The sequence below is a fragment of the Brachyistius frenatus genome, unplaced genomic scaffold (assembly GCF_029030835.1).
Source record: "Brachyistius frenatus isolate BFR_SWC_R1_liver_20210118 unplaced genomic scaffold, ASM2903083v1 Contig_16, whole genome shotgun sequence".
Classification (NCBI taxonomy): Eukaryota; Metazoa; Chordata; class Actinopteri; family Embiotocidae; genus Brachyistius; species Brachyistius frenatus.
The window spans coordinates 3,134,220-3,148,577 of NW_027210615.1; the positions used below are offsets into that span (position 1 = coordinate 3,134,220).

A 14,358-nucleotide genomic window follows, 5' to 3' on the forward strand; every position below is an offset into this window, starting at 1 on the left:
GTTGGTTTAGCAGCAGAGCACTGGCTGACATTCTAGCCTTATTTGTCTGATTGTTTTTAGTCATATTCATAGTAGCTTTGATTCTAGGATAGTATTTTAATTTCTTTCTCTTTTTGTTTCTAGTGCTTGTGGGGGCCTCCAGCTGCAGGTGGTGTAACTGTGCTGGCAGTTCGGTCACTTTTGATTTTGATTAGGCTCGTTGTAGCACATTTTACTGGACATGGAGGTTTTACATTGAGTGTTAATGCTAGTGTTACAAGCAGAATACTTACAGTGCTCCAACAGTGGATGGTTGGCTTCATGGCAGCGGTACAACTGTCTGTCCTCTCCTTCACCTTTTGTTTTTATAAATTTAATTATGCGTTCATAATAGATATCCAGTTATGGCAGTTATCCAACACGGACTGATTTAGCCTCAAAATCCAGACCATTATTATTCCTTTGAAGTTAAATAAAGAACAACGGTAAAACTTTCCCTGATAATACTCATTTACTGCTGGACAATGTATAATAAACTGTTTTCTGAAGTTGGATGAAAACCAAACATTTTCTTTGTATTCCTTTTCATTACTGTCACATCCATAAAATATTGCACTGATTTATGAGTAACCAAGTGAGCCAAGTCTGGTGTCATCTGCGCCAAATGTGGGCACTGAAGAAGTCAACAGGCAGCTGATCTCAAGCATTGTGCCCATTTAATGAATTATGGATCTGGACAGCTGTCAGTACTTGTATATTTCCCAGTACTACGTTCAATACATCTGAAAGTCCAAGCGTGGCGACCTCGTTTCAGAGTCCCCCAGTAACATATGAACTCACAGACTGACTTGCTCGGTCAGCCCAGTATTCTTGGGAAATTGGATGAATCTGCACGTCACGATCCACATTCAATGCCGGTGATGACGTCTTTTAGCAACCAAATCAGGATGGCCTTGGGTAATGAAGGAAGATTCAGTGTGCCATTACACTACAATTGTAAATTGTGGACAATAGAGGCAATTAACTGAAAGCAAAGCACATTTACCAGAGAGCTTATCCCGAGTTTGCTTGATTTTTCCTTAATTTATTCCGACTGTTATATTTGGATATTTTTTTGCGACCTTATCCTCGATTTTGTTTAACTTCATAATTCATCTTGTTCGGTTTTATTATTATTTATTATTTTGCTGTAATTATTGTAGACCTTTTTTTCAAGTCCTATGAAACTTTAATGTGCACTTGAAAAAAACAGATAGACATGCATCCAACAAAAGATGCAAGACATTGAGCGCCCTTCGGATACCTTTTCACATTTCAATCATTCTCTGGAGATGAACGGGATGGAATGAATGAACACAAAATAAATGATGAGGCTGTTCAAGTGAGAGGGAAAATGACCCTGGCAGATATTCCTTTCATTGTGTGCCATAGCTGATGTTGCTGGTCTTGCATGGCAACAAGGCCTTCTGAGGTGGAGAAGCATGAGATAAAAAAAAAAAGAAAAGATCCTGTTGATGATGCTAGCATTAATTCTGACACACAAACCTGTGTGAATCCTCTTTTCCCAGTCTGGGTTTCCCGGTACAGGAACAATAGATCACTGGCAGTGTGCCGACTTCAGCCTTTGAAAGTTTTGAGCTGAATGGTTCCTCTCAGCGCTGCCATGATGCTCTTTGAGGATGTGAAGAGAACTATTTGATCCAGACTATAGAGGAAAGTGTTCATCAAGCGGAGGTCCTCCACTTTGTTTGACAGCAGAATCTCAAATTTTGCTTCGTATAAAGAGAGAGAAGAAAAAGCTGCACGGTTTTGTTTTGGAAACAAAAACACTTGGAAATACTTTCCTGCCATTTATAACTCCACACTGTGTTCAACAATAAGAACAAACACACGCAGACAAAGGTACTCATGTGACATCAATATTCATCTCCTCTTTTGCTCCGCAGGGTAACAATTTAAGCAATGTTCCTTGGTAGAAAGTTTCAATGGCAGTCTGAGAGGTTTACATCTGGGGTAGATTAGATGTGAGCAGCCAGAACACAACTTCGTAGCTCTACCAGCAGCAGAAACCAGAACACTAGACAGAGAGATAAATCCAGATGCATGATTTTAGTTTCAGGCCTTCTCTCACTAAAAGCAGTGCTCAGCCTAATGTTGTTGATGTTTCTAGTGGGATTGAGGGTCCCACCTAGGAGGATTTAATTAACGCTTTGAATGAATAACATTTCACCCATTTCTCTCTCTGTCCTTGGTAATCAGTTCTGGGCCATTAATGAAAGGATGACTATCGACTGGCGGAGCGGGCCGCTGATAATTGAATGTGTAGAGGCCATTAAACATTCCTAATCAAAAACAAACACTCCAAAGCCATAGTTCCTGCAGAACAATAAGCAGCAACAACATTGGGAGCATGTTTGTTTGAATCGAAAATAAAAAATAACATCTTCCCTCGTCTGCAGGGTTGCTTCTTTGTTTTCTCTTGTTGGGCTATGAGTGCTAACAGTTCAGAGTTTGACAGGCCAGAAAATAGGCTGGATTTCTCGGGGCATTGCGCTGTATTGAATTCGGCCAAGTTTTGATGCAAACAGCTGTGAGGGGACAGACAAGAAAAACAGTGTGTAATTGAAATGTTCTCAGAGGCTCCATCCCACATGCAAACAGGTCAGTAAATCACTAACACTGAGCGTGCTGGGGTGTTGGAAATCACTGCCACTCTATTGACTCGTACTATTGATCTGACTTCAGTATCGCCACAACTCATATGAAGTTGGCGGGTCAATATTACTAGTTAACAAGTCGAACCTCTGTTTGAGCCCTGTGGACTGCTGGATGTTAAAATGTAGTTTGTGGAGTTGGGATGGAATCTGTGAAATTCGGTCAATCCTCCTCATAATTTTACTGCCATCGTAATACTTTTAGATCACTTGTTAAATATCAAATTGTATGGTTATATCTAGGGGGCTGGGGGCCTTTCTGTGTGGAGTTTGCATGTTCTCTTTATGCCTGTGTGGGATTTCTCCGGGTGCTCCAGCATCGTCCCATCATCCAAAGACATGAATATTAAGTTGGGTAGGTGACGTTGGAGATTCTAAATTGCCCTTAGGAGAATGGTTGTCTGTCTTCTGTCTGTCTCTTTGTGATGGACTAGCTCACTGTCCATGGTGTACCCATAGACTGTATATAAAAGTAGACGTAGCTTCCGGCTCTGACCAATTAGGCCGATGCGGAAGTGCATTAAACTGCAATACCACCGAGTGCCGCTAGAGTTTGGCTCCAAAAAGCTTCCGGCTCCATAGACTCCAGTCAATCAAAGAACATGGCCCCGTTCAGTAAAAAGCAGGTCTCGGTATTAATATTGGTTTGTAAATAAGAGTCTCTATATCTTCCAGACGCTGTTTGATAACTTGATGTTGTTGTTAACCATCACATCAGACTGCTTTATTACATGGGCATGTATAATGTGTGATCCAGCGTGCATTCTTCTTATTCCCACATTACATGTACTCATGCTACTGCTAATAAATATTTTAATGCATGCAAATATTATTATATGCAAATCTGGGGAGATCTATTAGGGTTTTATGGTGTGCTGAAAAGATTATTGGCCGTGTGTGTTTGGAACAGGAAACATAAACACCCTCACAAACTGTCTGTGCTCAATCATATTTATCTGCATATGAGACCAGAAAAACACACATTTATTTATGTCAAGATGCCATTCTTGATTTTAATATGTGTTTTTTTTTTCATGAGGGACACTCAGACGTGTGTGAATGCAGCAGCAGATTAGTTTCTTTTGATGATCCACACAGGAAGAAGCCGTAAAGCAGAAATCTCCTCACTGTGAATCATTATGGGGATCACGTTGCATCTTCAGTAATTGCATGAGGGACTTTGCTTTTGCGCTCAAATTTGTTTGTGTTGTTCTTTCAAGGTCCGCTGCATCTTAAAAGGACACATGCTCCTTTGCCTTTCTGCAGCGACTTGTCAACACGACTCTCTGTCCAGCGGAGCAGAAAAAAGGGTCCATTCCGCATCCCATCTGACTGGCATCTCGCTCACATTGTCCGGATGAAGGAAGCGAGAAGGAAGTTATGCTTGTAAAAGCCAAGCAGACATCTGTGTGGAACATGAAGAGATATAGGTCACAAGCTCGTATCATACTGCCAGGGTCCTCAGGGCTCACATGCTTTCATATTTTGATCATTTTGAGATACCTAAAGCACAGTTGGAAGCTTTTCATCTGTTTGCTTGCCCCTCAGTGGGAGCTTTGCAAAAGATGACAGCCATGACATTGATTTAAATCTGTATCCAGATTTCATTCAGTCCTAATTTACTTAATATACCCTGAATTTAGGTTTACAAATCAAGATGTAAGTTGCACTCTAATGCCCCATGCTACTGAATTCCATGTCCTTTTCTTCACAGTCATTTTATTATTCATTGCTGAATCCTGCTGTGAGGGTAATTTTAGAGGCAGTATGATTGCATGAGAGGCCAATGGAAAAACACAGTCAGACACAAATTTACAAGGGGACTTGACCCAACCTAATGCAAAGACACAAATGCAAATGTACAAAATGTTACAAACTTGAATCAAAAATTAGCACTTATGGATCTGCAATAGAAATACAGAAAGAAGAGGACAAAAAAGAGAGACTGGAGGAGAATACCAAGAAAAACTAGGAGGATGAGTTGAACACAAACTTACAGAAATGTGGCCGTTGTTTCGGTAGTAAGGAAGGAATCAACATTAACAGTATGGACGGTACAAATGTAACTCTGTTCCTACTATGGAGGCCGACATGTTGCACTGCACCCCGATTTCACAACGTGTAATACACTCATCAGTCTGATACCGTGTCAGTGTTACATTTTGTCTCACCTAGGCGTGAAAAGCCAGGGGCCTTAGGTTTAGGCACCAAAAAAACCCACTTTGTTGCATTTAGGAAAAGATCATGGTTTGGTTCAAATGAATCATTTTACAAAAGTAACGCACGCCACATAGTTAAATGTGTTATATGAGTAACCTAAAAGAAGTCCACGTTTGCTCTCTAACCGACTTCTCCTGGGTGAAAGTCCTGTGTTTGTTTGATCCATCCACACCTGACCTCACACATGGGACTTCATCTCTCTTTGTTCTTTGTCACATGACCTCCCTCTTGACCCTGGTCATACATACGTGTGCTTTTCCACCTAGGCGAGGCACAGTGTTACACAGACACGCTATCCTCTGCCGCATTAACCGATGTGTTATATGTTATGGTACTGGCAGGCTGTGCACAGGATATATATATACAGAAGCTCAGAACGGACAAACTAAACATCAAGTGTCTGATGCATTTGATTGAGTTTTGAAATCATCTGTCAATCATGCAGAGCCATACCCCCTTTGTCATCAAATGACTTATTGGCTTCACCTCTGGGGAGCTATTATGTGGGTCTATGTTCAGTCTTTAACATGAACACATCCTCCTGCAGAGCATTAAATAATGCCCGCTGTGTAGGCCTATTGTCAGTGTTGGGAAGGTTACTTTTAAAATGTAATAGTTTACAGATTACTAGTTACCCTGTTGAAACTGTCATAAGAAATGTATTTTAATTACTTCATGAAAGTAATGTAACTTTTTATGTTAGATACGGGGCACCGAAGCTAAAAAGTCCTAATAAATTAATTCAAACTTGGCCGTGTAAACCTGCCAACAGAACTTAACATTGATGAAAAGTTCTTCAATTTAACTTGAATTAAGATTAAATGTGTTAATTATTTAATTATACAGCGAAACCACCTAAACAACTCACAAGTATGGAGATCACAAATGACTGCAGTAAAAGAAAAATGTTTCCAGAATCTCAAACCAACGCTACATTCAGGTCGACTCCATGCTGAGTGAGGATACGTCTATCAACACAGCTGGGTGCTGTTTACAGTTTATGGACACTAGTTCCTGAATGACTCTTTTAGAAGTATCTCTTTGTTTTATCTGACCACATGGCCAAATGCCTTTCCGTTGTTGTTGAGAGCAATGCACAATGATTTGACTGGCAAACAAGAGGCGGTGCAAATTCAAAAGAGCGAACCAATCAAAATTTGAGTTCATACTGCCAAATGAATGAAACCTGTCCAGTTGTAGACAGAAGACACTCCTGCACAGCAAAAATAATGCAAAGCAACAGAACAAATGTGATGGAAAAAAAAGATTTGTCTCTTCCTCTTGTTTACGTTGTGGCTCCGAAAAGTCTCTTTTGCTGTCTGTCTTATTTGCAAGCGATTCCTTTTTGTTTTACTTTCCGCACCTAATTGACGACTCCCCTTTGTCCTTATTTTGTGACCTACAACCAACTCTGTATTACCATACGAAAGCAGATACAAAGGGAATGGGAGTGACTGTCAACTGTTTGTCACACTGTATAAAAGCTGCCCTACGGAGGAGTGACATAGAGCACTGCTGGGGGGGAGCACTGCTGGACACCTCTCTTTGAGGGTGCATGTAGTTGCTCCTTCTTGCAAGAATAAATGTCCGATATGTTTGATTTTGAACCAAGCCGTTTGCATTGTGGCTCCGAAAAGTCTCTTTTGTTGTCTGTCTTATTTGCAAGTGATTCCTTTTTGTTTTACTTTCCGCATCTAATTGACGACTCCCCTTTGTCCTTATCTTGTGATCTACAACCAACTCAGTATTACCATATGAAAGCAGATACAAAGGGAACGGGGGTGACTGTCAACTGTTTGTCACACTGTATAAAAGCTGCCCTACGGAGGAGTGACTTGAGCACTTCTGGGGGGGGGGGGAAGCACTGCTGGACACCGCTCTTTGTATTCCCCTTTGTAATCACCAACATTTTAAATATTACCTAATTTAATTACAGGTTTTTTTCTCAGCAACTGAGTGCAATTACATTAGTTTAGAGATAGATATAGATATAGTTACTCTGCAATGCTGCCTGTAGGCACCTTACGAAGGTAGCGCTGCAACAGACTAAAATGGCCTAAAAGACTCAACGTAGCTGGTTACTACATGTTTTAACGAGTGAAGGATGTGGAAAGCGAATGAAATGGTAGCATTTTGTCATTTGATCAGTTCTTGAAGTTCCAGAGGAAAAGATGTATCAGGCTCGTTTGTGTTAATCTGACTTTAAACAATGCAGCCTTGTATGAACTTTGGAAGTTTGATGGCTTTAGAATGGCTACAACTGCAGGAAGCTGCTTGTTGTGATGTGTACAAAGAACTTAGCTCCAGAACTGAGAGCATCATAATGGAAGTGGCTCAAGAGAACTGTGGTGATCTACAGTCATTTCAGCCCACCAAGCACTGAACATACTGCGACTGAGAAACTAAATAGTGTTTTCACTTTAGTTTGTCCTCTGACAGTTCATCAATGGAGCTCTCGCAGGACCCTCCTTCTGTGCTGGTAAGTACTAAATACTTGAATATGATTTTTTTTTTTTTTTTTTTTTACAAAAACAGAAAGTTACATGAGTTAAAATCAGCTGCAGGACTACTTCAGTGTTAATGCTGACTTACATAGTTAAATGACATAAAAACACTGTATTACACAGGCTATATTGAACATTCGGTTGTGTGTTCTGCATTTATTTAGTTACAATTTCACTCCTGTAGTGTGAAAGTTAGTCAGAAGCATCAAAAACAACCTTTTAGTTCAGGTTCAATTCATAGCCCTATTAACTTATTACAAACAGCCAAAGAGGTGTGAACATGAAGCCATGTGGACTGTCATCCTACATCAGCAGCTCTACATGGACCCTGTGGGCTCTCTGTGCTTTTCTGCACCTCGTGTGTTTGTTCAACTTGGTGTCAGAAAGAGTTCACGGAGACAAAACTACAAACACAAAATAAATAGTCTTACTGTGTGTGAGTGAAGACAACCTTAGAAACAAATGAAATGCTTGTTTAAAGTTTAATTTCAACTGCCAATAAATACATGTTCACTTAAAAGTGAATTACATGTTTCAAAACAAACAGTGATCCATTTATTAACTAGATGATGTTGAGATCAGGGCTGGTGACTGTTGCAGGACTTCTTTTCTGATCTCTGAACATAGTTCTTTATAACTCTGGCTGTATTTTTGTATGTCATTGTCCTGCTGCCTCTGACTAGTGCATGATAGATAAGTGCCTAAAACATTTACGCTGTACTTTATGTAGTTTGTTTGAACTAAACCAAACAGGTTAAGTTGTCAGTAGTTTTAAAGTGAATGCTGTGTTTTTGTGTTTCCAGATGAATCTCCATGAACCCTATGCGCTTCAGCAACAACAAGCACAGGACAGAGAGATGAACCTGTTGACCCAAAACGCCCATCTGAGCATCGAGGCTCATCGTCTCGTCTCCCAGAAAGAACTGGAGAGCAAAGAAGTAAAGCAGTTTTACTGTTAACGTGATTGTAGCTTCTACTACAAACACAGTTTCATCATTTCTTCTCCAATAATAAAAGTCAAAGTGAATCTTTGGTATCTCACAAAAGGACAAAACATGACGCACATTTGAGAAGTAGAAAAGCTACACGTTGATTTTTAAACTGAAAGTTGTTTAAATAAACTCTGATTATCTTTTCGTTGTAGAAAATGACCAGTGACGGTAAATATGCTCACCTCCACCCTGAGATCATCAAAGTGATGCAGAAACAGTCTTTGCATCACACTGTGGAGAAAGACGATGGCCAGATGGAGGCAGAAGCCAACAAACTCTCTGCTGAGGAAACATGGAGGACATTTTTAAGTGAAGAGGCACACATAAACAAAATGAAAGAGAAGCTGGAGATGGAAAGACAAACAATGACCAGAGAGAGAGAGGTCTTTCAAAAAGAGTGTGCTGAAATGATGGAGACGAGAAACGCCTTTCAGTTGGAGAAGGAGAACATGGAGAAAGAAAGAAAAACCTTCAAGAAAGAACTCAGGGTGAATCAGAAGAGAAGGAAGGCCTTTAATGCAGAGAAAGATGCCATGGCTGATGACAGAGAGTCGTTCAAGATGGAAAAAGACGAGATAGCAACCATGAGGGAGGTCAACCTTCAAGAGAAGACAAACCTCCGGAAGATGAGAAAAGATTTTCAGCTTGAGACGAAAAACATAGAAATAGAAAGAAAAGCCTTCAACAATAAACTTAAGGCCAAACGTAGAAGGAGGAACGCCTTCAACGCTAAAAAAGATGCTATGAATGAAGAAAAGAAGGTGTTGGAGGCAAAAAGGGAGAAGATGGAAGAGATGAGGAAAGCCTACATTCAAGAAAAGGAAGATATCCAGAGGATGAGGGAGGCCTTCGAGTCAGAGAAGGAGAGCATGAGAAAAGAAACAGAGGTCTTTAATAAAGAACTCAGGGCACAACGAATGAGGAGGAAGGCCTTTAACGCAGAGAACGATGCCATGGCTGATGACAGAGAGTCGTTCAAGATTGAAAAAGATGAGATAGCAATATTGAGGAAGATTTACCTTCAAGAGAAGACATGCATCAGGAAGATGAGAGACACTTTTCAGCTTGAGAAGCAAAACATAGAACAGGAAAGAAAAGCCTTCATCAAAGAACTGAATGCCAGATGTAAGAGGAGGAACGCCTTCAATGCTGAAAAAGATCCTATGAATGAAGAGAGGGAGGTGATGGAGGCAGAAAGGGAGAGGATGGAAGAGGTGAGGAAAGCCTACGTTCAAGAGAGAGCTGCCATCCAGAAGATGAGGGAGGCTTTAATGAAAGAGGCAGACGTGGTCATGAATAAACAAATGGCATTGCTGGTAACTGAGAGATCTGCCAACGTGGCCATCACGACCAGAGCTGTCAACGTGACATGTCAGTCATCGTCCAGCCTCTCTTCTGTTCTGACCTGCGGTGATCAACAGAGTAACTGCAGCTTCACCAAGAAACGGAAACATCCCAGAACGACCAGGGGGCGGACTTGAAAACCTTCACAATGAGCCATCAATTAAATATGTATATAAATGTATATAGTACAGTACTTTGAGTTATTTCATTCTTACTGAAGACATGGTGTAAAATCAAGGTAGAAATGTGAAATCTTCAAGTTACATGCAGTTTATCTTGAAACTTCTACTTTATGTCTACTATGTAGGTCAACAGAGTCCACTCATTTTACATACAGTATGGTGCAACTTTCATTATGTGTTTAAACTTCAAAATGGGGCTGCAACTTTAGGAACCTGCATATTTCCTGTGTCTCATTTGTCTCGAACATACAGTGCATCCGGAAAGTATTTACAGCGCTTCACTTTTTCCACATTTTGTTGTTACAGCCTTATTCCAAAATGGATTAAATTATTTTTTTCCCCTCAAAATTCTACACACAATACCCCATAATGATAATGTAAAAACAAGTTTTGGGGAATTTTTTGCAAATCTATTAAAAAAAAAATAAATAAATAAAAAAAATAAATAAATCACATGTATTCACAGCCTTTGCCATGACACTCAAAACTGAGCTCAGGTGCATCCTGTTTCCACTGATCATCCTTGAGATGTTTCTACAACTTGATTGGAGTCCACCTGGTAAATTCAGTTGATCGGACATGATTTGGAAAGACACACACCGTCTATATAAGGTCCCACAGTTGACAGTGCATGTCAGAGCACAAACCAAGCCATGAAGTCCAAAGAATTGTCTGTAGACCTCCGAGACAGGATTGTGTCTAGGGACAGATCTGGGTAAGGGTACAGAAAAATGTCTGCAGCATTGAAGGTCCCAAAGAGCACAGTGGTCTCCATCATCTGTAAATGGAAGAAGTTTGGAACCACCAGGACTCTTCCTAGAGTCGGCCGCCCGGCCAAACTGAGCGATCGGGGGAGAAGGGCCTTAGTCAGGGAGGTGACCAAGAACCCGATGGTCACTCTGACAGAGATCCAGCGTTGCTCTGTGAAGAGTAAATACTTATGTACGTGTTATATTTTCGTTCTTTATGTTTAATAGATTTGCAAAAATTTGAAACAAACTTTGTTCACTTTGTAATTATGGAGTATCGTGTTTAGAATTTTGAGGACAAAAATGAATGCAATCCATTTTGGAATAAGGCTGTAACATAACAAAATGTGGAAAAAGTGAAGCTCTGTGAATACTTTCCAGATGCACTGTATATATATCCTGTGAAGCATTACTTTAAGTTCCTAGTGCAAAAACAAAGTCACAACTTTAGAGTGTTCAGGTTTGAGTTCTCCTGATGACTACACCGAGTGTGCAGCAGAGGAAATATCTGCCCGCTGTTTGAATATTTTGCAGAAGACGGGTCCATTGGAGCAGCTGCTCCGAGGCACCATATGCTCCTCTCCGGCATAGAAGCAGAGCCGATGAACAGCCGGTGGCGGGAAACGAGGGCTGGAGATATGAGTCCACGTACTGTAGCTGTGGCCTGTCTTGGTTTGATACTAACAAATCACATCCCTGAGATGCCTACACATCCCAGTGTTCATGCTCATAAATTCTGGGGGTCCTAATTTGCTTTTTTTCCCCCCAGTAATTTAACAAATGTTGCAAATTAACTGGAACAAATTCTCCACCTGTTCCAGCAAAACCATGTTTATGAGAAAACTTGTGAACAGCTACAATTAAAAAAACAAAAACTCTGCTGCAAGGTGCAACGGTAGCTTTTGGAGAGTAAACATATGAACAAAATTTGTACTGACCTTTGGGTTCACACCACTGTGTCCCTATTGTAGTTTCTTTGAGCAAGAAACTGAATCCTACCAGACCTACGGCTGCTTTTTTGTAGTTGACCTCTGACCTCCCTATCAGGAGACCCCCTATCTTAACCTACACACAGACCAGCACTGCCTGCACAAGCAACTGTTTCTTCTCACCTGTCTTATGTTCACATAATAAGCATTTCATGGTCTATAATACACAACAAATGAACAAATGCAATATTTTGTTTGGTGTGTGAGAACATCATCATGTTATTTGAGCTTTGCCGTGCCATTTATTACAGAACTGTGTTGACTGCACTCAGCGTTTACATACCGTATAATCAAAACAACTAGTATAATATATAATTTGCAGTTTTATACAAACATAATGCACCAGACCTAAAACGGCGTTGAGAACCTTCCTCTTTTGAGAGTATGTGTTTACCTAATGTGCGCTTATCTAAATCTCTCTCTATTTGTCCCTCCTTCAATCTCTCTTTAAAAAAAAAAAAAAATCAAAGGGTTTTTGATCTACTCTGACTGCACTCAATTTGAACATCATTTTGGACAGAAATTTCTGCCAAATTAATAAATGTGAGTGTAATTAGATTAAAAAATACAATTGCTCCTTTGTTCGTGTTGGAAATCCTTCCACCTCTTGATTCAGCTTTGATGGTCTTCAGCCCCCTTGTTATGTCAAAGAGGAGAACTCCCTCTACACTGATGTCAGCACACTTCAGCTTTATTGTTCCAGCTGGAAGTGCTGCAGCCTGAGTCTCAGCCTCACTCTGTCGCATTTCCTCAGCAGTGCTTTGTCAAAACAGTCCCAGTTCATTTTACAAATCTACATTACAATATGTTTTCTATATCCAGTATACTTGGATATATAATGTTTCTCACCAGGATTTAAAAGCATTCACAGATAATTGAAGATGTCATCTGCATTTTTTTTTTTTTTTTTTTACAGCTGTCAACACTGCTGGCACAGCTGCAGGATCACACACATATTAGAGTTTTACAAAACAGTCCCATTTTTAAATCAGACAATTTGACATGGCATAACAGGAAAAAGCACAGGTGTTACTAATGACGTTAACAAAGGCTCTGTTCTATTCAAGTGTCCCAGGAAGCTGTGACCATGAGTCAACATGCACAATAGGACCCTGAAAGTGAAGCAGCCACCATTAATCTCATTATGTCCAACACCTGTGCTTTTCCTTTGGTAATATGTCGGATTTTCTGAGTGTAACTAAACTGCATTAAAATGTTACTTGATTAATCAGGCTCACAAAATAGCGTGACGTGAGTTAATAAGTGACTCCACAGCTGCTAAACTGTACAAACAAGGCAATAAGTATTTGTAAAATTTACTTTGTCCAGCTTCCTGTTGATTGGTGGAACTATGGGCAACTGTGCAGGAAGCCAGTTACACAAGCTAACAAGTCAGAGGCTACAATAAAATCCCACTTGGGCGCAGCAGAAAAAAGCTAGAATGCCACACTACATCTAAAATAAACACAAGACAACTTGCACATATTTGGACATCTGAATTGACTGTTATCAGACTGAATAGGCTATTACCATCAGATATATGTGACAAATGTATGGGCTAGTACACAAATACTGAACTTATCAGGCCAACTGCAACTACCTTAGCAGGCTAGAGGGTCACAGTAAGTGAGAACTTTAGTGGTCGTAGCAATTAAGACGGGAGTGAAAGAGAAAGTCATGTGATGTCCTATAAAGAGTGACAAAATCCGTATAATGAGGCCAGTTGGTGGTTTTTGGATGAATGAATCACAGCACTTTTACCAAGGAGATCAATGTTCTTGTCCCATTCGTGTCCCGTGTGTAAACAAAAGTGCATGTCAAGTGCAAGTGCAAGTGTATGTCATTGATAATAGCCTCCTGAAGCTATCAGAAGGTTCTGCAGACCCCTGCTAGCCTATATAACTGGGGCAGATGTGTGCTGATAAGTGCCCATTTAGTCGTGTAACAGCAGTTCAAACGAAATGATTTGGAGCTTAATTTCTGACCACTTAATGAATGTAAGCCCCAAATTTACTCTTTTAAACTCTGCTTTGGTCTGCATCAATAGTAGATTGTTTTTAAAAACAACTCCCAAAAATGACACCATGAAAGCAAATCCAACATAGTACATTTGAAGGTTGTAAAGCCAAAACAATGAGCTGAAATAAGGCTGTGTAATAGGCTCATTCTTTACTGCATGGACTACATTCACAAGTGACTGACTTACAGAGTTATTAGCAGAAAATGTATCAAAATGCAGCAGGGTGGACCCTAAAAGTGATCTGTGTCTGTATTGGGTTTCTGTTACTGATGTAAAAACATTGTAATATCTCAGCTGGTTGAGATGGAGGAAGTTCCTCACATCATATAGTGTTGAGTAGTTTAATCTAAAGTTATGTATATTTTTTGGTCATTAAGATGACTATGTTTTGCACGTAAACTCAATATTCAAGGTAACTCAGACAGGAAAAGAAGTATAGAATAGCATAAAAAAGAAATCCTCACAAGGAAATCAAAACTGTAATAAACTTCAGTACTTGAGTTAAAAAGCATAAATCATGTTTGCCAGCGTCCTTGAGTCATAATTCCTAATCTTCTCACATTTTTGTTGAGCACAGCCTTTTTAAAATGCATCTACAGTATTGTATCACTGGTATTACCATTCTTACAATCCACACATGCCCAAATGCAATTAAAAAAAAGAAG

The 14,358-nt window shown here is 40.0% G+C and overlaps 2 protein-coding genes across 2 annotated transcripts in view; one reads left to right on the forward strand and one right to left on the reverse strand.

Annotated features, from left to right (window-relative positions):
* The window catches only part of slc66a1 (solute carrier family 66 member 1), a 245,126-nt gene that overhangs the window by 81,971 nt on the left and 148,797 nt on the right, over nucleotides 1-14,358 (reverse strand). The window lies entirely within an intron of this gene.
* Nucleotides 7,360-9,890, forward strand: LOC138618405 (trichohyalin-like). Its single transcript, XM_069694142.1, has 3 exons — nucleotides 7,360-7,392; nucleotides 8,221-8,355; nucleotides 8,562-9,890. The coding sequence occupies exons 1-3, from the start codon at nucleotides 7,360-7,362 to the stop codon at nucleotides 9,888-9,890; spliced, it is 1,497 nt and encodes a 498-aa protein (XP_069550243.1).